Source organism: Gracilinanus agilis, chromosome 2 (genome assembly GCF_016433145.1).
Source record: "Gracilinanus agilis isolate LMUSP501 chromosome 2, AgileGrace, whole genome shotgun sequence".
Taxonomy (NCBI): domain Eukaryota; kingdom Metazoa; phylum Chordata; class Mammalia; order Didelphimorphia; family Didelphidae; genus Gracilinanus; species Gracilinanus agilis.
The window spans coordinates 28,659,313-28,679,438 of record NC_058131.1 but is presented as its reverse complement, the minus strand read 5'-3'; the positions used below and the strand labels follow the sequence as shown (position 1 = coordinate 28,679,438).

Here is a 20,126-nt window from a genome sequence, read left to right as displayed (position 1 = left end):
GAGGAGAGAGGAGAAGAGGGGAGAGGAGAGGAGATGAGAGGAGAAGAAAGAGGGAGGGAGGGAAACAGAGAGAGAGACAGAGAGAGAGGAACAGAACAGAACAGAGAAAGAGCAAGAGGGAGGGAGGGAGACAGAGACAGAGAGGAAGAGAAAAGAACAGAAGAAAAGAAAATAGAGCAAGAGAAGGGAGGGAGACAGAGAGAGAGAGAACACAGATTGATAGAAGTTAGGCAGGCAGGTAGACAGACAGACAGATAGGCAGACAGACTCCCCACTCAGTCACCTGGAAGTCCTGAGGCTTGTCCGACAACAGCTTTTTGGCCGTGCCTTTCTTCCTCCTGATCCCCGGATGGTGGGGCGGTGGGTGCGGGGGGAGCTTCTTCGGGGCTGCCGGTGCCCCAGGCCCGGGGGGAGCACTCCTGTCCTGAGATGGCTCTGTCTCATCTCCAGTGAGACCCTGGTCTTCTAAGTCCTCCTCTCCCCCTGTGTCTGCCCAGCCGCCAACAGGGAGAGAGGGACACTGTGAGAGTCGGTCAGCCCCAGCCCTCCATCACCTCCTGGGCTGATCCAGGAGTCCTTGAATCCATCCCAAGAGCCTCCTGGGTATCCCACCCCTCACCACTGCAAGTCCCAGAGCAGTTAAATGAGCCAAGAGGGTGATGGATAGAACAGCAGCCACCTCCAGCTGGACCTTCAGAGAAGTCAGTCAAATTAGTCAACAGGTAGAAGGGTGAAGATGGCCCGAGCCCACCCTTCTTCTCCCATCCACGCTGCCCTGATAAAGGATCTGTGGAATGAAGGTGAGTCAGAAGTTACATGAGGGAGAGAAGGTAGTAGAACTTGGGGCAGAGGCCCAGCTCCTCTCTCACCCAAAGGGGCTGGCCACTTCTTCCCGGAGTATCTGGTGTCCACGGTGCTCTCACTCAGCAAGGACCACGTCTCCTCATGGCTATGTCCCATACCTAGCACAGGGACAGGGTGCAGACCCCCAGAGAGCAGGTGAAGGCCACGGAGGGGGGAGTCAGCCTTCCCTCAACGGCCGCACTGCTCAGAGTGTCTGAGACTTTTCCTCCTTCCTTCCTTCAAAGTCAGGCTTATAGGTTGCCGCCTCCAGGGAGCTTCCTGGATTAGCCTTGCTCCACCTCAAGTTTTTTCATGCATCAGCTATTAAATTTGGGTTCCTCCATGCAAGGGAAGTCCCCCGGACTCCATCTGTGTCATTCCCTCCCTCCCAACCCCAGAGGATATATTCCTCCTTCCCTCTGCCTGTCTTTTGAGACCCTGCTCAAGTCTCCTGTGTTCCACGGATTCGGACTACCCTCTTTGTCCAGCTGCACCTGGAGTCCTCCATCTAGTACTCCAGACCCTTCCTACGAGACACCCCACTCTCCTCCGCCAGTCAGACTAAATGACTTCATCCTCTAAATGTAAGCGCAAAGAGCTGGTCAGCCTGCTTTGAAGTGTGGGTTCTTTTTCTCCCTATTTCATACTCTTTATTACAAAGGAGGAGAAGTCCCTGGCCAGGGAAGGGGCAGAGGGATGCTGGGTAACGAAAGGCATACCCCCAAAGCAGAGAGGTGGGATGATCGTAAAATGATCTGGAGGAGGACGTGGCCAGACCTCTCCAGGCGGATGTCAGCCAATAAAACCCCAAAAAGGGGTCACGAAGAGTCAGCCATGACTGAAAAACGACTCGGCCATGAGTGAGGCGATAACGATAATAACAGCCAACATGCCTTTAGCACTCACTCTACGTCAGTCACTGCTTCATTTGATCTTCATGACTCTGGGAGGGAGTGACTGTTATGATCCCCATTTTACAGCTGAGGAAACTGAGGCACACAAGGATAAGTGACTGACTCAGGGTCACCTAGTTAGTATTTGAGGCTGGATTTGAACTCTTGGCTCCAGGCCCAGCCCTCTATCCACAGTGCTGCTTTAGCTGAATTGGAATCAAAAAGACCCATCTTGAGGACAGTTCAGTGGATGGAGAGCCAGGCCTGGAAACAAGAGGTCCTGGGTTCAAATCTGACCTCAGACACTTTCTAGCTCTATGACCCTGGATAAGTCACTTAACCCCCATTGCCTAGCCCTTACTGCTCTTCTGCTTTGGAACCAATACTCAGTATTGATTCTAAAGAGAAGGGAAGGTAATTTGTTTGTTTTTTAAAGAGCTGCCTTCGAATTCTGCCTCTGACCTTGAAGTAACTGAACCTCTCTGGCTCTGTATGTTCACCTATAAAATGGGGATAAGGACTGCACTTGCTTCCCAGGGCTGCTGTGAAGACCGAATCCTGCCAAGCCTAAACGACTAGATCCGGACGGGGCATCTTCCCTCCCCTCTGAGCCTTCCTTGCCCCATTGGAGAAGGGATTCACAGGCAAAGAACTTGGGGCTGCAGAAAAGAATATCTGGGTTCGAGACCCCCCCCAAAGAGTCTACAGCTCTCTGAACTCAGTTTCTTCATGTGTCCACCAAGTGATAATGAGCTCAGCTTCCTGGGTCCTTTTGGATCACTAACGAAGGACAGACACCCTATTGGGTCGGACAAAGCTAACAGTGGCCTCAGAAGCCAAGCTCCTCTCTAGGAGCTGGTTTGGTCTTTTCCTCCTGCCCAGATCTGTGATTCTATCAGTGTGGGGACCTTCTGGCATGGAAACTCCCTCTACCAACACAGACTGGCAGCAGGCCTGAAACTTTCTGCCTTAGACAGCTGCCTGGGGGCAGGGAGAAGCTCAGTGACTTGCTTCAGTTCCCCAAACCTGTATGAGTTAGAGGCAGGACGAGAAGCCTGGACTTCCTGTGTCCAAGGCTGAGATAGCAGCCTTGTAGTATAAAATCATGGAAACTTGATGGGTCATCTACTCCAGCTCCCTCCCTAATCTTCTTTCTCCAAGTTCCCTAAGAAGTGGGCATCCAGTCTCTGCTTGGGGAACCCCAGGAATGGGGGCTCGTTTTGTCAACTGAGTCTAGCAGCAGCTCATTGCAAGGATCAGCCCATTTTACAGATGATGAACTCATTTTTTGCTCAGTAATTTGCCCAGGATCACGCAGCAGGAAGTGACAAGAGGGGAGACTTGGGTCCAGGTGCCCAGTTGGGCACTCCATCCACAGGGCCACCCTGGACTCAAAGCTGGGCAAATGGTGAGCTCTCTTTCTCCAATGAGTTAGTGTGGACAGAGGCTTTACCAATCTTAACATGTTCTAGAGTCATGATGTGATATTCAGCCTGGGGCAGGGTAGCCAGGCCAGTCCCAGATGCTTGCCCACTGACCCACTAGGTGATTTACAACGGGCCTGGAACTTGGAAGAGAGGCCATCCTGCCTAGTGGTTAGAGCGCAGGCCTTGGCGTCAGAAAGACCTGCCTCTGATGCCTACAGGATAAGCCATCTGGGGCAAGTCCAGGAACCTCTGGGGGGGGGGGGCCCAGACAGCTCTCTAGGACTAAAAACGGGGGAGAAAAGCTGCCACTAGATTCCCTTCAATCTAGTGAAACCACAGGTTGGGGACAACCACCAAATCAGCATCTCCATCCACCATCTCAACCCCCAAAACTCCCCTGAGTTCATCATAGACGATGGCCATTGAGTCGCTTTTCAGAGTCACCTGGGAGGTTTCTGGGTGGTTTTGCCCCTGGCCTGGGAGCCATCGCTGGGGACCCCCATGCCAGGACACTGGGGTAGCCCCGGCTGTCACTAGATTTACTAAGCAGGATGAGATGTTATCCTTACCAGCCCCTGTGTCCATCTCAGTCAGGGAAGGAGAGGTGTCCATGGGCGTAGGGGGAGGGAACAGGGGAGCAGCTCCAGGAGGAGGCGTATAGGATGCCTGGAGCAGAAGAGATGCCTAGAAGAGAAAGGAAGAGGAAGGGGGTTACTATGGCAACCCAGGAGCCATCCCTGTCCCCAAGGTGTCATCCCAAAATAGAGGCTCCCACAAAGCCTGAGGGAAGAGTCAGGGGAGACAGGAAGTCATGTCATGCCCCCCCAATAGAACCCATAGGATTATAGATCTAGTGATGAAAGGGACCTTGTCTAGTTCGATCCATCATTTACAGATCAGGAAACTGAGACCAAGGAGGTTAAGTGATTTGCCGAAGGTCATAAAGTGAAGTATCAAAAGCAGAATTTGAACCCAGGTCTTCAAAACCAGTGTTTTTTCTACTGTACCCTCTCTCCAGACCCTTCTTGATTCAATTTCTCTTCCCAACCGAGGCCTCCTTTCATTTCCCACAGTTGTGCTCTAATGAGGGGGTAGAAGAGCTTAGAATTTAGTCTTCTTCCAGTTCCCAGGGCTCACCTGGGAGCCCTGCATGCCCTGAGTGCTTAATAAATGATTGCTGAAACCAATTCAATTTCAAATGAAAGAAGCTGATTGGAATCAGCTAATAACTCCTATTTCTATGATGCTTTAAGGTTTGCAGAGCTCCTTAGAGACACTGAGACATTTGGTCTTCACAACAGCCTTATCAACAAGCTTTGATCAAGCATGTGCTATGTGCCAGTCATTACACTAGGTGTCAAGGTTACAGATACAGTATCTATCCTATAAGCAGTAAGTACCCTCTGTGTGCCAGCCATTATACCAGGTGCCAAGGTTACAAAGACAACAGAATTCTGTCTAATCCAATTAGCATGATTAAGCACCCAATGTGTGCCAGCCATTGTACTAGGTGCCAAGCATAAAAGTACAATAGAATTCTGCCCAATCCATTAAGCACTGACTAAGCACCCACTGTGTGCCAGTCATTATACCAGGTTACAAAGACAACAGAATTCTGTCTAATCCAATTAGCATTGATAAGCACCCAATGTGTGCCAGCCATTGTACTAGGTGCCAAGGATAAAAGCACAATAGAATTCTGTCCAATCCATTTAGCACTGACTAAGCACCCACTGTGTGCCAGCCATTGTACTAGATGCCAAGGATAAAAATACAATAGAATTCTATCTAATCCAATTAGCATTGATAAGCACCCACTGTGTGCCAGCCATTACACTAGGTATCAAGGTTACAAAGACAACAGAATTCTGTCCAATCCAATTAGCATTAATTAAGCACCTACTGTGTGCCAGCCATTACACCAGGTGTCAAGGTTATAAATTCAACAGAATTCTATCCAATCCAAGGAGCATTGATTAAGCACCCACTGTGTGCCAGCCATTGTACTAGGTGTCAAGGATAAAAATACAATAGAATTCTATCTTATCCAATTAGCATTAATAAGCACCCACTGTGTGCCAGCCATTACACTAGGTATCAAGGTTACAAAGACAACAGAATTCTGTCCAATCCAATTAGCATTGATTAAGCACCCACTATGTGCCAGCCATTACACCAGGTGTCAAGGTTACAAATACAACAGATTTCTATCCACTCTGAGGAGCACTGATTAGGCCCCCACCCTGTAATCCACTGGCTGGGGGATGGGGGGAGGAGAGGAATGCCCTATTTGGATGGCAGCCATCAGAGGACCAGGATTTAAAGGCTGGTGCTGCCACTTATGGGCTGGGCCTCCCCTCATAGCCTCATCTGACCAATGAGCCCAGGATTCCCGAAGGTCCCTCCCACCTTTCAATTCTCTGCCTGACTGAAGCCCTGGAAGTCTGGGAAGTCTGAAATTGGAGAAGAGAGAGGAGGAGAGGAAGGAGGTCCTCGGGAGGCTTTGCTCGCTGCTATCCTCAAACAGACCGCTAGATGTCACCCACTGACCACCCAGTGAGACACCCGGCCCGGCTCCCCATCATTTCTCAGGCACTGAAAGAAATGGGAAGTGAAAGAAATGAAGCTGTCTCTGGGCGCCTCCGTTTCCTTATCTCTGGAAGGATGGAACTGAAGGACGTTTATTCAGCCAGGCCATGGCACTGCTCTGAAACAAGTGCCAAACGGCCGATCCATTCGGGGCTCCAGACTAAGTGTGGAAAGCCTTTGCAATAAACGGGATGTTTAGAAGAATCCTCTTTAGATAAGCCACAGAAACCTGGTTGTGCCCAAAGGGCCGAGTGTAAAATCATCAAGCTGGTTACAATCAGAATTCCAGCGCCTGGGACCACGCGTGACTTTACAATCTGCCTCCTGGGGAAAGAGAAGGCTCGACTTGGCTTGGCTGCCTCCTGCTCTGGCCCAAGAGTGTGGAATGATGATGGCTACCACTCTGGATTTGGCATTAGACGACCCTGGGTAGCCCTCCAGCTCTGTCATTTGTGCCTGGGTGGCCTGGAGCCAGGAGCTTCCCCTTTGGCCATCCATTTCCTCATCTGTCAAATGAGGGGGCTGAGCTTCCAAGATCCCTTCCGAGTCGGAAGCCACGAACCCTGAGGTGATGGCCCTCTCTCCTCCCTTCTCTAGGCATCCATCTCCTTGATCACAGGACCTCTGGATTCATCTAAGCCCTTCCTCCTCCCATTTTACAGATGAGGAAACAAAGGCACCATAGTCTGTAAAATGAAGCAGTTGGGGCAGATGGCTCCCAAGGTCTCTTCTAGCCCTGAATCTAGGGCCAACTCTACTCATAGGAGCAGGAGAGGGGAAAGGGCAGCCACAGCTCCTTCACTAGCCTGGTGGCTCTTGATATACTTGCCCTGGGAAGGTGGCGGCACCTCCTCTTCGAGTCCCCTAAAGCCTGTGTCCTATCACCAGCCACTAACGTGAAACTTCCCTGTTCTGTCCTAGACTTTCTGGAGCCCTCACTTCCTTAACGAAAAGGACACAAGGTCCCAGTTAAAGGTTCCACTATGAAACTAAGGGAAGAACCAAACTGAAAGCAAAATAAACAAGAGACCTTGGAGCAGTCTCTGATAACAGGAGAAGCACGACTTTAAGAACCTGTCTCTGAGTTGGCAGGAATCTCAGAAGCCTCACAGTCCAAACAGGAGATGCTTAAGAATGTACCCTACAACCTCAGGGAACCTTTACTCAAAGCCCCCCAGTGAGGGAGAGCCCACTAGTCCCCAAGGCAGACCATTCTATTTGGGAATGAAACACCAGAACTGAAGTCAGGAAAACTTATCTTCCTGACTTCAAATCTTGCCTCGGACACTTTCTGGCTAGATGAACCTGGGCAAGTCACTTCACCCTGTTTGCCTCAGCTTCCTCATCTGTCAAATGAGCTAGAGAAGAGAATGGCAAACCATTATATTGCCTTTGACTAGAAAATCCCGAATGGAGACACACAGAAGCAGATATACTGAAATGACTAAATAACAACCAATTGTTAGCTTTCCCAGACATCCAACTTCAATTATCCTATTTCTTGCTTTCTCATTGGGTTGAGGAAGGTGGAGGGAAGGAAAGAATTTGGAACTGAACATTTCTTTTAAAGGGATGTCCCATGGATTGAGAGCCAGGCCTAGAGACAGGAGGTCCTGGGTTCAAATTCGGCCTCGGACACTTCCCAGCTGTGTGACCCTGGGCAAGTCACTTGACCCCCATTGCCCACCCTTACCAGTCTTCCACCAAGGAGCCAATACACAGAAGTTAAGGGTTAAAAAAAATAAAAAAATAAAGGGATAGGGGCAGCTGAGTAGCTCAGTGGAGTGAAAGTCAGGCCTAGAGACAGGAGGTCCTAGGTTCAAACCCGGCCTCAGCCACTTCCCAGCTGTGTGACCCTGGGCAAGTCACTTAACCCCCATTGCCCACCCTTACCAATCTTCCACCTATGAGACAATACACTGAAGTACAAGGGCTTAAAAACAACAAATAAATAAATAAACAAACAAACAAACAAACAAATAAATAAGTACGTAGGTGAATAAATAAATAAGTGAATGAGTAAATAAATAAATAAATAAAGGGATGGCCCAGAACGTTTTTCTGATGCCAGTATACTGGGTCGAATCTGGTGGGTTTTTTGGTTTAATTTTGTTTTGGTTTTAAACCCTTACTTTCCTTTTTAATATCGATTTTAAGATAGAAGACTATCAAGGTCTAGGTAATCAGGGTTAAGGGACTTGCCCAGAGTCACCCAGCTAGGAAGTATCTGAGGCCAGATTTGAATCCAGAACCTCCCAACTCCAGGCCTGGTGCTCTCTTCTCTGTGCCCTTTGTTTATAATGGAAAGCATTGATAAGGCTTTTACTGGGGTGGGGCATAGAAACACAGCCCTAGTAGGGGAGAGTGAATTAATTACTCCAAGAGACCACAGTGAGGGTGATCAGAGACTGAGTGACAGGGATGGGTGGATGTGGAGTGTGAGTCAGTGTAAGCAGTGAGTGGGTGTGCCTGGGGACAGGTGCACTTGGCCTTGGGGTGATGGACCCTGAAGGCAGAGAAGGACAGGGAAAATGAAGGCTGTGTTCTCATTTTATGAGCCCTGGCAATGAGACTCAGGTGCAGTGGAGGCCTTCCCAAGGAGTGATCATTGCATTTGGGGTGGTAATCACTGAGCTCCTGCAGAGATCTGAGGTATGGCACGGCACTGCATGGCATGGTATGGCTAGAATAGAGGAGAATAGAGCTTAGTGTCCTGCTTGAGCCAAAATAAGGACTCCCTGCTGAGGAGTGATGGATGGCATCGTCAAACATGTGACCTTGGACAGCGACAATCTCTCTGGGGTGATTTCCTCAACTCTAAAACCAGGAGTTTGGACTCACTAACCCAGCTCTAGCTGGAAAGCTCAGATCCTGAGATCTAGAGCTGGAGGTCTCTCTTTGTGACCCCAGGGAAATGCATCTCTAAAGCTTAGTTTCCCCACCAGGAAAATGTTGGGTTTGAACCTGTGAGGTCCCTTCCAGCTCTTAAGTCCTATGATTCGAGTATCCTACATTCCTTTTAGCTGTGGGCAACTCTGCTGCCCCACCCACCCACCCATCCATCCCTCTGCCCTCAATGCTCTGGCCCCCAGCTCCCCACAGTGGGCCATTCACCCCTCAACCCCTTCGAGGAACCTTCCCCATCCAGGTGAGCTAGGGTATGGGTTGTCCTCTCCCTGGGGAGCGGCTCTGCCTCTTTCCTTTCTAGGCACATGCCTGACCCTGACTTCTCCAGTGCCCTTTGCCCACAAAAGAAAGTCCAAACTGAAGGCAGAAAAGGAACTAAGTGTCAGACTTCTTCCCATGTGGACTCAGCACAAGAGGAGAAAAGGGGAAGTGAGTGCTGAGAATTCCTCAATTCTCCCCTGTCTCAGGCCTTTCTCTTTGTACAAAGCTCTTTCTTCATTCACTTTCCCACTAACCATGTCACTCCACCCTCACCCCATCCAGAGGACACTGAGTAAAGCCAAGAAGGTCAAAGTGAAAAATTTTGGAGTCAAAAGAGCTGAGTTCTAATCCTATTATCTCCTCTCTCTGGGCCTCGGTTTCCTCCTCTGTAAAATGAGAGCATTGGACTAGGTAGCTGCTGAGATGCCTTCAAGCTCTTCCCCCTCCCATCTCCTGTCAGGATGCCTGAAATTCCCCCACTAGCACTTCATTCCTCTGAGTTCGAGACTGCTCTCTTCAAGTCCTTCTTTTCATGGCAACCGTCCTGAGAAAGAAAATACACTTACAGAACCTTAGGAGTGAAAACTAAAAGAGATCATTATGCCAAAGACCCAGAGACAGGAAGTGACTTTCCTCAGATCCCATAAGACCAGAATTTTAATCCAGACCTCTTGACCCTTCTCATCTCCCAGGATGAATTTCTTCCATAGATTAAAAAAACATAGATCATAGAGGGTAGCTAGAAAGCTCAGTGGATAGAGAGCCAGGCCTGAAGATGGGAGATCCTAGGTTCAAATCTGATCTCAGACACTTCCTAACTGTGTGACCCTGGGCAAGTGATTTAACTCCCATTGCCTAGCCCTTACCACTCTTCTGCCTTAGAACCTATACATAGTACCGATTCTAAGATGGAAGGTAAGGATTTTTAAGAAATAGGTGATAACTGGAATGACCTCCAGGAATTGATGCAGAGTGAAAAAAGCAGAACCAGGAGAACATTATACACAGAGACTGATACACTGTGGTAAAATCGAATGTAATGGACTTCTGGACTAGCAGCAATGCAATGACCCAGGACAATTCTGAGGGACTTATGAGAAAGAAGCTATCCACATCCAGAGAAAGAACTGTGGGAGCGGAAACACAGAAGAAAAACAACTGCTTGATCACATGGGTTGATGGGGATATGATTTGGGATGCAGACTTTAAATGACCACCCTAGTACAACTATCAATAATATGGAAATAGGCCTTGATCAGTGATACATGTAAAACACAGTGGAATTGTGGCTATGGAGAGGAGGGAGTGGGGGGGAGAGAAAGAACATAAATCATGTAACCATGGAAAAATATTCTTAAAAAAATAAAAAAAATTTTTAAAAGAGAAATAGGTCATAGATTTAAAGCTAGAAGGAACCTTAACCCTAGAAGTCCACATTCCCAGAGTAGTGAGATGACCTGACCAAGGTCATCCAGGCAGTGAGCAGCAGAGTTAGGATTTGAATCAGGGTCCTCTGACCTTCCAGAGTCAGGGCTCTCTCCTTTTGAACCACACTACCTTCGTTCACAGGGCTCTTCCTGAGGGGTCTGTTTCTAACTCGGGCACCTTTGAAGGGCAGGTATCCTTTCAAAGTGGGGGACCCATCCCACCACCAGGGTATCATTAGCTCACTAAAAATAACAGTGTGTCAAAAGGGAAACTTCAGGGGGGAGTCCTCTGATGGAACTGGACAGTTTGGGGAGGGGCTTGCTCCAGAGCCCATGGAAAGACCAATAGGAGGAACGGAAGGGGGAACCCAGTGTTCTCCCAGGGCCTATGGAAGGGTCCTTTTAACAGAATCCTTCCCTCTGGGTCCGGGGGGATTAGGGTGAGGCCAGATGACTCACAGTTCCCTAAATCAGGAAAAGAAGGGTGGTGAGTTAGATATGAAGGAAGGACAAACCCAAGCCTGGACTCCAGCCAGGATCAGAACCTGCAGTAATCCTTGGGATGCTGAGAAAAACTGCTGGGGTACAAAAATAGGGAGCAGTTGAGGTGCTGAGATCATCTCATTCCCTAGAAAAGATTCTCTCTCCAGGCTGATGAAGTCCCCCATCACCAGACAGACAGATTTCTTTATATAAGTATATGTGTGTCTCTCTATGTTGAAGGTGGCTATAAAGGGGAACATCATCTCCTCTCCCCAATGAGGATAGGATCTCCTTACGGGCAGGGATGATTTCACTTTGCCTCCCCTAAACCTTAGTCAATGTCTGGCGCATAGTGGGTGCTTTATAAAGGTTCACTGATTGGCTAGTGATGGATCCATTTGGGTAGGGAGAAAGGAAGAAAGATGGAGATGAAACAAGAGAAGGGCTGGCCTGGGGGGTGACCAGGGACCCCAATGACATCATGTCTCTTTGGCGCTCTGAAAATCTCCAAACACTCTATCAGTGTCTTGGTAGTTGAGTGGTTGTTGTTCTGGGTACTCGGAGAGGACCAAAACGCCACCACTCTATCAGGGTCAATGTGTGTCCCACTGAGGCTGATCGGACCAATAGGAGCTCTGACGGTTCTGCCACAAGGCAGGTACAGAGAGCCCCTATGAACATTTGGGACAGTAAATACCACATTATTGGGGGTGTCTCTAGGGATTAGGGTCAGGCCTCCCTCTGACCCTCTCAGACATACCCTGGCTGGGAGATCCTATTCCTACCCTTCCCCTTTTGGTACCCTGAGCAACCCTCTCAGATTATAAGCTGCAGAGCAGCTCCAGATGCAAATTGGTGGGGGTGGAATCTCCTTACCAGGGAGTTCCCTATGCAGGTGAAATCACAGGTCCAAACCACCTGCTCTCCCTCCCAAATTAGTATTACTCTTATTATGAGAAGACACATGGCCTAATGGCTAGAGAACTGGCCTTGACTGCTTTGTTTTTTATTTTCCATTTCTTTTTTTTTTTAAACCCTTGTACTTCCGTGTATTGTCTCATAGGTGGAAGATTGGTAAGGGTAGGCAATGGGGGTCAAGTGACTTGCCCAGGGTCACACAGCTGGGAAGTGGCTGAGGCCAGGTTTGAACCCAGGACCTCCTGTCTCTAGGCCTGACTCTCACTCCACTGAGCTACCCAGCTGCCCCCTCCATTTCTTTTTCTAGCTCATTTTTACAGATGAGGAAACTGAAGCAAACAGGGTTAAATCATTCACTCAGGGTCACACAGTTAGTAAGTGTCTGAAGCTGGATTTGAACTCTGGAAGATGAATCTCTCTGACCTAAGGCCCAGTGCTCTATCTACTGGGCCACCTAGCTCTTCCCACATAATGAGCTAGTGGAGCGAGCATTGGACCTGGAGTGGGGAAGCCCCATGTCCAAATCCAGCCTCAGCACTCCCTAGCTATTTGACTCAGGGCAAGTCACTTAATCCCTGTCTATCTCAGTTTCTTCATCTATAAAATGGGACCTCTCAAAGTAGTGAGGATCAAATGAGATATTTGTAAAGCACTTTGCTAACTTTAAAGCACTCTATAAATGTTAGTTATTATTATCATGTAAAAGAGGTAGCTGAGAATACCAGATAAAAAGCTGGCCTTGAAACCAAATCAATCTATCCATAAACATTTATTAAGTGCCTACTATGTACCAACATGGCAGGTAGGTGGCACAGTGGATAGAGCACTAGTTCTGGAGTCAAGAAGACCTGTGTTCAAATTCAGCCTCAGACTCCTATAAGCTTCATGACCCTGGGCAAGTCACTTCATCCTCTGTGCCTCAGTTTCCTCATCTACCAAATAAGCTGGAGAAGAAAGCGGCAAACCACTCCAGTATATTTGCCAAGAAAACCCCAAATGGGGATATACAAAGAGTTGGACACAACTCAAATGACTAAACAACAAAAACGTACCAGGCCTTGTTCTAAGGACTGGAGATAAAAAGGGGTAAAAGACAAAGCATCACAATCTAATGGGGGAATAAGAAAGGTACTTCTACCCCTGCCCCATAATGGCTGTGAAACCCTGGGTGAGTCTCTTCTCTTTTCTCCAAGACAACTGGGTCCTTTGGTAGAGGAAGTTTCCTCATCCAGGAGTTGCCTAAACCAGTGAAATCAGAGGTGTGGCCCCTCTGTTAAGATCATTACTGGCCTGGATGTAAAGGACATGACCTGAGGGCAGTTACTCCACAACTCTAGGCTTCAGCCTCCTCCTCCAGCTATAATCTGAGAGGATTGAGGGTATCCCGAGGGTCCCTTCCAAGGTTGGGACTTCCAGGGAATTTTCTAAGCATCCAAGACCAGGATTCTCCTTCTCTCTTTCCCTGACCTTTCTCTGATTAACTATGGCTGGCAAGGATAGCCTCTGGCTCTGCCTAATTCCCTAGGTGACACAATCTTAGAATCATCAACTAGAAAGAACTTTGGAGGTCAACTTGTTCAGCACTTTATAGATGAGGAAGCAGAGACCTGGGAAAGGGAAATGACTTGCCCAGGGTCACACATATAGTAAGTGGGAGCAGATTTTGAACCCAGGCCCTCTTGACTCCATATCCATCACTCTTTCTGCTCCCCCTGGCTCTCTTGGGACTGGCTTCAGCAAGGTTCAGATGATCCTGGCCAAGGCTTACCACAAAGCCCAACTTCCTCTATTTGATTTTTTAAAAAATATTTTGAGTCACAATCAAAGTCAGGCACTCACCCCTGTCGGCTGTTTCTTGGTGTCCAGAAGTGGAGCATTGAAGCTGGCAGACAAAGTCGGGTTGGTGAGGAGTTCTCGGAGGGGGACCCGAGCTTCCCCCAGGAACCTAGGAGGAGAAAGAGAGACAGAGAAGAGAAGGGAACACACAGAAATTAAGAGTCATCTGTACCTCCTCCTCAGGAAGCTTCTGTTCTTCCCAGGACTAACCTTCCCCCAGAAAGCCCCCGTCTACCCTCGCCACCATCTGACCAAGCAGAATGAAGGACCCAACAAAATGCCATCCCAAGAGATCATTCAATGAACCAGCATTTATTAATTAAGTGCTCAGCATGAGCTAGGCACTATGCTAGTCACTGATCAAAAAATGAAATCATCCTGCCCTCAAGAGGCTTACAGCCTTTGGTGGGAAATAACATGGAAACAGATGAGGAAATACAGTAGAGACTGGGCCTATCACAAGAGGTGGAAGGAAAACCAAAAGGAAATCCAGAAGAATCAGAGACTGTCCAGGGCAACAGATAAGCCCCCACCCCAAGAATTCTTTATTTCTTGTCTCCAGGCAGTTTACCCAATCATTTCCCTCAGGCAGACATGGCCATGAGTCATTTCATTCATGAGAAAATGAAAAAGAAACTCTAGTTCGAGGGGATCTTTTCAGGCTGTGAAAAGGGAAGTTGAGGAATGATACACACCCAACCACCACCAGAAAAGAGAAGAAAAGGATTTTTCATGTTTTCTTAGCTGTATCCTAGACAAGGAAAGCTGATGTCTGTCACACCTGAGAAGGGAAGAGGCTGGGACCTCGGATGCTGGGTAATGGCTAACTCCCGATCCAGAAGAAAGTATAGGCTGACCTCCCTCCACTGCCACAAGTGGACTAATTTGACTTCTAACTCTGGCTACAGAAGGAATTCCCAACCCAGTCTGAGACTGAGAGCTAACTCTGGTCACCAAAAGGCCACTAATCCCTGACAAGGGCTGACCCTTAACCCTCAACATTGATACTAACTCATTCAACAATGGGTCTCTCACTCTGGTCACAGACTGTTCAGTGACTCAACCAAGGTCTTAACCCTAAACCTAGTCGCTAAATGGTCCCTGACCCAAATAAAGGCTGACCCCGTATTTTCCTCTGCAGATCCAGCTAAGAATAACAAAGGCAGAGATGGCTAAAGAGATGGAGGGAGGAAAGAGGAAAGATATCCATTGGCCTTAATAAGATTAAACTTGGCTCTGCTCTGATGGTTATCTTCAAACATACAAAGAAATATGATTTAGAAGAGGGATCACACTTATCCTTTGGCATTCCAGAGGGAAGACCTTGAAGTCTAGAGGCTAGAGAGATTTCAATTCAACAAAAATGGGTCTTTTCCAAAGCAATGAAAATTTCCATTCATATGACTGGTTATAGCGCACAGTAGGACTGCTGTCTTACTCAATTCTCATACTGGGTATGCAGATTTTTGATTTTTGATTATTTTATTACCTCCTCCATGAAAGAAGAGGGAGTTGGAGCCCAACGGTGTAAGATGGCACACTTCTCGTCACCCAGAAGAGCTGAGCACATACAGATGGATGTCTGGGATTTGTGATTTCCCAGGATGAATTAAAGGATCTCAGAAATGGAAGCAGCCTCAGCAGACTAGACCAAAAAAGAATCCCCTCTACAAAATACCCTACAAGTGACTTGAACAAGACTCCCAGCTCTTGAACAAGACTCGGCTCCACCTTTAGATTCCAGACATTTTCACTAGCTGTCTCCCATGCCAGGAGGGCTCACCCTCCTCTTCTCTGCCTCCTGGCTTCCTTCAGGTCCCAGCTAAAATCCACCTTCCCAGGAAGCCTTTCTCAAACCCCTTAAAGCTAGTGCCTTCCCTCTATTGATTATCTCCAGTTTCTCCTGCATGTATCTTGTTCATACACAATGTTTGCACAGTTTCCTCCATTAGACAATGAGCTCCTCAGGACTGAGAGCTGTCTTTTGCTTTGGGAGGGGGGGTTGCCTTTTTTTCCATCCCTAGCATTTAGCCCAGTGCCTGACACAAAGGAGCATTTAAATGCTGGTTGACCCTAAATCCAGAAGTAACTGTGGAAGAGCAGGTTGACACCTGTGTGGTTGAGACATCTGGCCAGGGCCAACATGAGCTGTGACTATCAGCAAAGGTCTTTGGGGCAGAAGAATGCTCTCAAGAGCCTGGATTTGAAAAATCACCATTGGTTGGATGATCATTGACCTGAAACTAAGCCTAGATGATTCCATTCAAAATGGGGCTACCTAAGAAATAAACTGGTCCCCAAGACAATGGCAAGAGACATTGAAAGGGAACATGGAAAAATCCAGCAGCTGGAAGACCAGATAATGAAGTCATAGAAGGGCCTAAAAAAGAGCATTAGAGACAGTTAGGTAGCACATTAGATGGAGTGCCAGGTCTAGTCAGGAGGATTTGGGTTCAAATCTAGCCTCAAACACTTCCAAGCTTTGTGACCCTGGGCAAGTCATTTAACCCCAACTGCCTAGCCCTTATTGCTCTTCTGCCTTAGAATCAATACTTGTATCAATTCTGAGACAGAAGGTAAGGGGTTTCACACAAAAACAAAAGCAAGAAGAAGATCACTGATGCTGATCTGATCATGTTCAAATTTCTTCTGAACTCGTCTCCAACCCACTATGTGGGCAAGACCAGGAATTTTAAAATATGGTGACTCCACTAGATACAGCCAGAGAATGAATGGATACCTTTAACCAGGAAAGATGGTGATTGAGACCTAAGAAAGTTTGGTATGGGTGGCCCTACCCTCAACATGGTGGTGAAGAGGTAGGAATAAGCCCTGACAACTATAAGTGGCTGCAGTCCAAGGCAGAAAAGTAGAAGGAAAAGAAAAAGACAAGAGATTCTGGCCAAACTCCATCAGGTATGAAAAAAAAATTCTTTGTTCTATTTGTCTGTTCTGAGTTTACATTTGTAAAAAGGGAATCTTTTATTCTCTTTGCCTCATTGGAGTTAACACTTTGGTTAACAATAATTTAAGTACCCCTACTTAGTACCTCACTAGATTGTGAAGACAGGATTAACTCTCTTTTGTATACCTTTAGATTGAATCAACATAAGCTTGAACTAGGTGGAGGAGTTGCAAACCACTTAGAGAATTCACATCCTTAGAAACTCAATCAGCCAGGAAACTGAACCCTTTTGATAAGAATTCACACCTCCAGAAGGTGAAAAGTGGATCCCACAGACACTACCCCCTGGACAGTGCTGGGCAATTTGGAAGCTGTGATTAGCCCTTGTGAAGAGGGGAAGGGACATAAAGCCACTATAAAAGACCCTGAATTTCTGAGGCTAGAAAGGTCAACTTCAAGAGCTCGACTTCAAGAAGGAAGTCAGCTTCAAGAAGAAGGTCGGCTCAAAGTAGAGTCATCCGGAACAATATTTAGTTAGATAAGCTAATGTCTTCTCTACCCTTTTGTATTTCTCTGCTTTCACTCTTTCCATCTCTTTTTTAAATAAAAGCTATTAAAGTCATTTTGACTTTGAGCAATAATACTTCGAATCAGTGACCACCATTATTATTTATAATTTTCATATATTTTAGTCCAACCATTAATTTTAATCTCTACACAGGTACAAGAAGAGCTTTGGCCTGTGAAGGACTACTGAAGCCAACAACAGACAATTCCTGGACGACAGGTTTCTACAGCAGCCACTTTGGCTACTGGGCCCAGGTTGTGTGTTCTGCTCCTTAGTACTCTTTCAAGAACTTTAACCCAATGGCTCAACCAGTCTGGTGAGACGTATGACCAAAGGGAGCAGGAGAATAAAAGCAAGCTGAGCGAGCACTGAGCCTTCTCCATTGTGGCTGATGTCTGAGCTCTTGGGGCAGAGATCTCATACCACACATCCCCTCAGACCCAGAAAAGTGAACTCCATGGGGAAGGGCATAATATAACACCTAGCCATGACCCACTGACAGAGGGAGCAAAGACATCATCTGCTCCCTCTCACTGGTCAACAGACCAAGGAGAACCCCCCCTGCTGGACAGCTCCTCCCCACCCCATTCACCCTCAGGTTGTAGGTCTTATCATCGTTATAATACCATGTCATAGAATGGCCAGCTTGCTCAGAAACAGAGACAGAGAGACACATGGAGAGAGACAGAGACAGAGAGAGACAGGGAATGAGACAGAGAAACAATGAGACAAAGAGAGTGGGGAGGAGGAGGGACGGAAAAGAGAGAGAGGAGGGGGAAAGAAAGACAGAAGGTGAGAGAAAAGTAGAGGGAGAGGGAGGAGGAGAGGAGGGGACATTAGAGGGGAGTGAAACAGGGTAATTAGCATTAAAGAAAAATCTACGAGGGCTTTTATTTTCCAAAGTATCTGGTCCAGCATAGAACTGTTTCCTGCTCCAGCCTAGAGCAATAGGTAACTTACAGCCCTCAGCAGCAGGTCTGTAAGTCCCAGCTTAGGCTGGGCCAGAACACTGAAGTCTTGGGGTGTGGGGCTTTTACTGTCCTGCCTCAATAACTTCATCTTCCTTCTCATGGTGAACCTTTCACCTCAAATGCCATTTTGTTGGAGCAGCTAAGTAGCATAGTAGATAGAGCACCAGATCTGAAGTCAAGAGGATCTGGGTTCAAATATGGCCTTAGACATTTCCTAGTTGTGTGGACCTGGGCAAGTCACTTACCCTCATTGTCGCTCTTCTGTCTTGGGATCAATAATTACTATCAATTCTAAGATAAAAGGTATGGGGAGGTGGTTTAAGTTATAGACAAGATAAATAGGAAATAATTAACAGAGGGAAGACACTAGAATTAAGAGGGGTTGAAGAAGGCTTCCCATCCATAGTCAGGGGGATCAAAGCTCTTGTGCCAGTCAGATGAAGGATCAGAGCCATGTTCCATGAGCAAGGAAGGGAGATCAAAGCTTGAAAAAAAAAATGTAACATCAGCTCCTGGGGGCATGCTCAAAGCTGGTGTTATTTTGTCACCCAGTGGGGGCTAGGGAGGAGGGTGGTTCAAACAGGCTAGCCCCTTAATAGATGCTAAATGAATTGTACTGGAGAGAAGGAGCAGTTCTGTGGTCAAAATCAAGACAGGGCAGAAGCTGGAATCACAGGACCTGGATTCAAGGCTGGCTTTGACCTCATGACTTAAGGGGAAACTTCCTAACATTTAGCGCTGTCCAGCAACAGAGGGAGCTGATTTGGGAGGTAGTGAGTTCCCCATAAGAGGAGACTTTCAGCAAAGACTAGATAACTTCTAAGGCCTCTTCCAACTCTAACCTAACTGCCTATCCAGCCCAGGAAGTCTTGCTATATGGGAAAAGTGCGTAACATTAAGGAAGAGCTATCCAAAAGAATTATGAGCTGTTTTGAGCCATGGTGGGTTCCCCCTCCCCTATCTGAGCAGAAGCTTTCTGGGGATGGACAGAAGGGATTTTGAATCTGGTACAAATGGGGCTACCCAGCCTCTGTGGCCCCATCCAGCTCTGAGACCCCGGGACTCCTATGTGCAGAGGGGAGAATTCCCGGAAGAAGGAGGGTAGAGGGGGGACAATGGCCGGAAGCATGGCAGGAAGCAGCTGTCACAGCAACACCATAAACCCCAGCCAGCCCGTCCTGACAGCCAACTCGGCCAACCTTGGGATATCTCCAGAGCAGGGAGAGGGGCCTAAGCCGGCCCCAGGGGCAGCCGAGTATTGACTAATTGCTATTTCCTTCCATTTGTTAAGGTCTTCACTCCCAACTGAAGTGTAATTCCCCAGAAGAAACACTTCATAGGCAAGTGACTTGCCAGGGTCATGTCTCTTTCCGGGAGCCTCTCAGCTTCCTATTCCTAGGACAGGGATCCATCACCCGCCCTGATTAGGGTCAGTTTATGGCCTTCCTCTTCCTCTGGCATCTGAGTTCCTTGGGGACCCCTGAAAAGGAGGGAGCAGGACTTCTGGAAGAGACAAAGCCCCGGGGACTACAGTTGCCTCTCACAGAACAAAACAGAACACAATATGGAATGGAAACAAGAAGTCAACAACATTTATTCAGCCCTTACTAATTAAGCCCCTATCCTCCTCCCACCAAGCCTCCCAAGTCCTTCAGCAGACCTGATCTACGGTACAAACCCGAATGCCCTCATCATCTAATGAGCTACCCTCTACTCAAGTAGTTAGAAACTGCTCAGTCAGTCAAGACATATTAAAGGGGCAGCTAGGTGCCTCACTAGATAGAGTGCCAGGCGTGGAGTTAGGAGGTCCTGGGTTCAAATCTGGTCTTGGACATTTCCCAACTGTGTGACCATGGGAAAGTTACTTAACCCCCATTGCCTAGTCCTTGTGGCCCTTCTGTCTTAGAACTCATGCTAAGACTGAAGGTGAGGGTTTTAAAAATAAATAGTTGTGCCTACTGTGTGCCAACCTGGGGATACAAAGTCTGGAACAGCTCACAGGGTAATGGGGGAGACAATGTACCAGCAACAATGTACAAATAAGCTATGAGCAGGAGATAACCAACAGAAAAAAAACGCTTCTGGACAAGGGCTTCTA

At 47.6% G+C, this 20,126-nt stretch overlaps 1 protein-coding gene across 1 annotated transcript in view; it reads right to left on the bottom strand.

The window, feature by feature from the left end:
• The window catches only part of DYSF (dysferlin), a 194,055-nt gene extending 175,927 nt beyond the window's left edge, over positions 1–18,128 (bottom strand). The window contains exons 1-6 of the mRNA XM_044659284.1: positions 18,018–18,128; positions 13,982–14,037; positions 13,588–13,693; positions 3,733–3,847; positions 870–962; positions 284–489 (exon numbers count right to left, since the gene is read on the bottom strand). Coding sequence (XP_044515219.1) covers positions 284–489; positions 870–962; positions 3,733–3,847; positions 13,588–13,693; positions 13,982–14,037; positions 18,018–18,128 — 687 coding nt within the window. The remainder of the gene's footprint in view (positions 1–283; positions 490–869; positions 963–3,732; positions 3,848–13,587; positions 13,694–13,981; positions 14,038–18,017) is intronic.
• Positions 18,129–20,126: the final 1,998 nt, after the last annotated feature.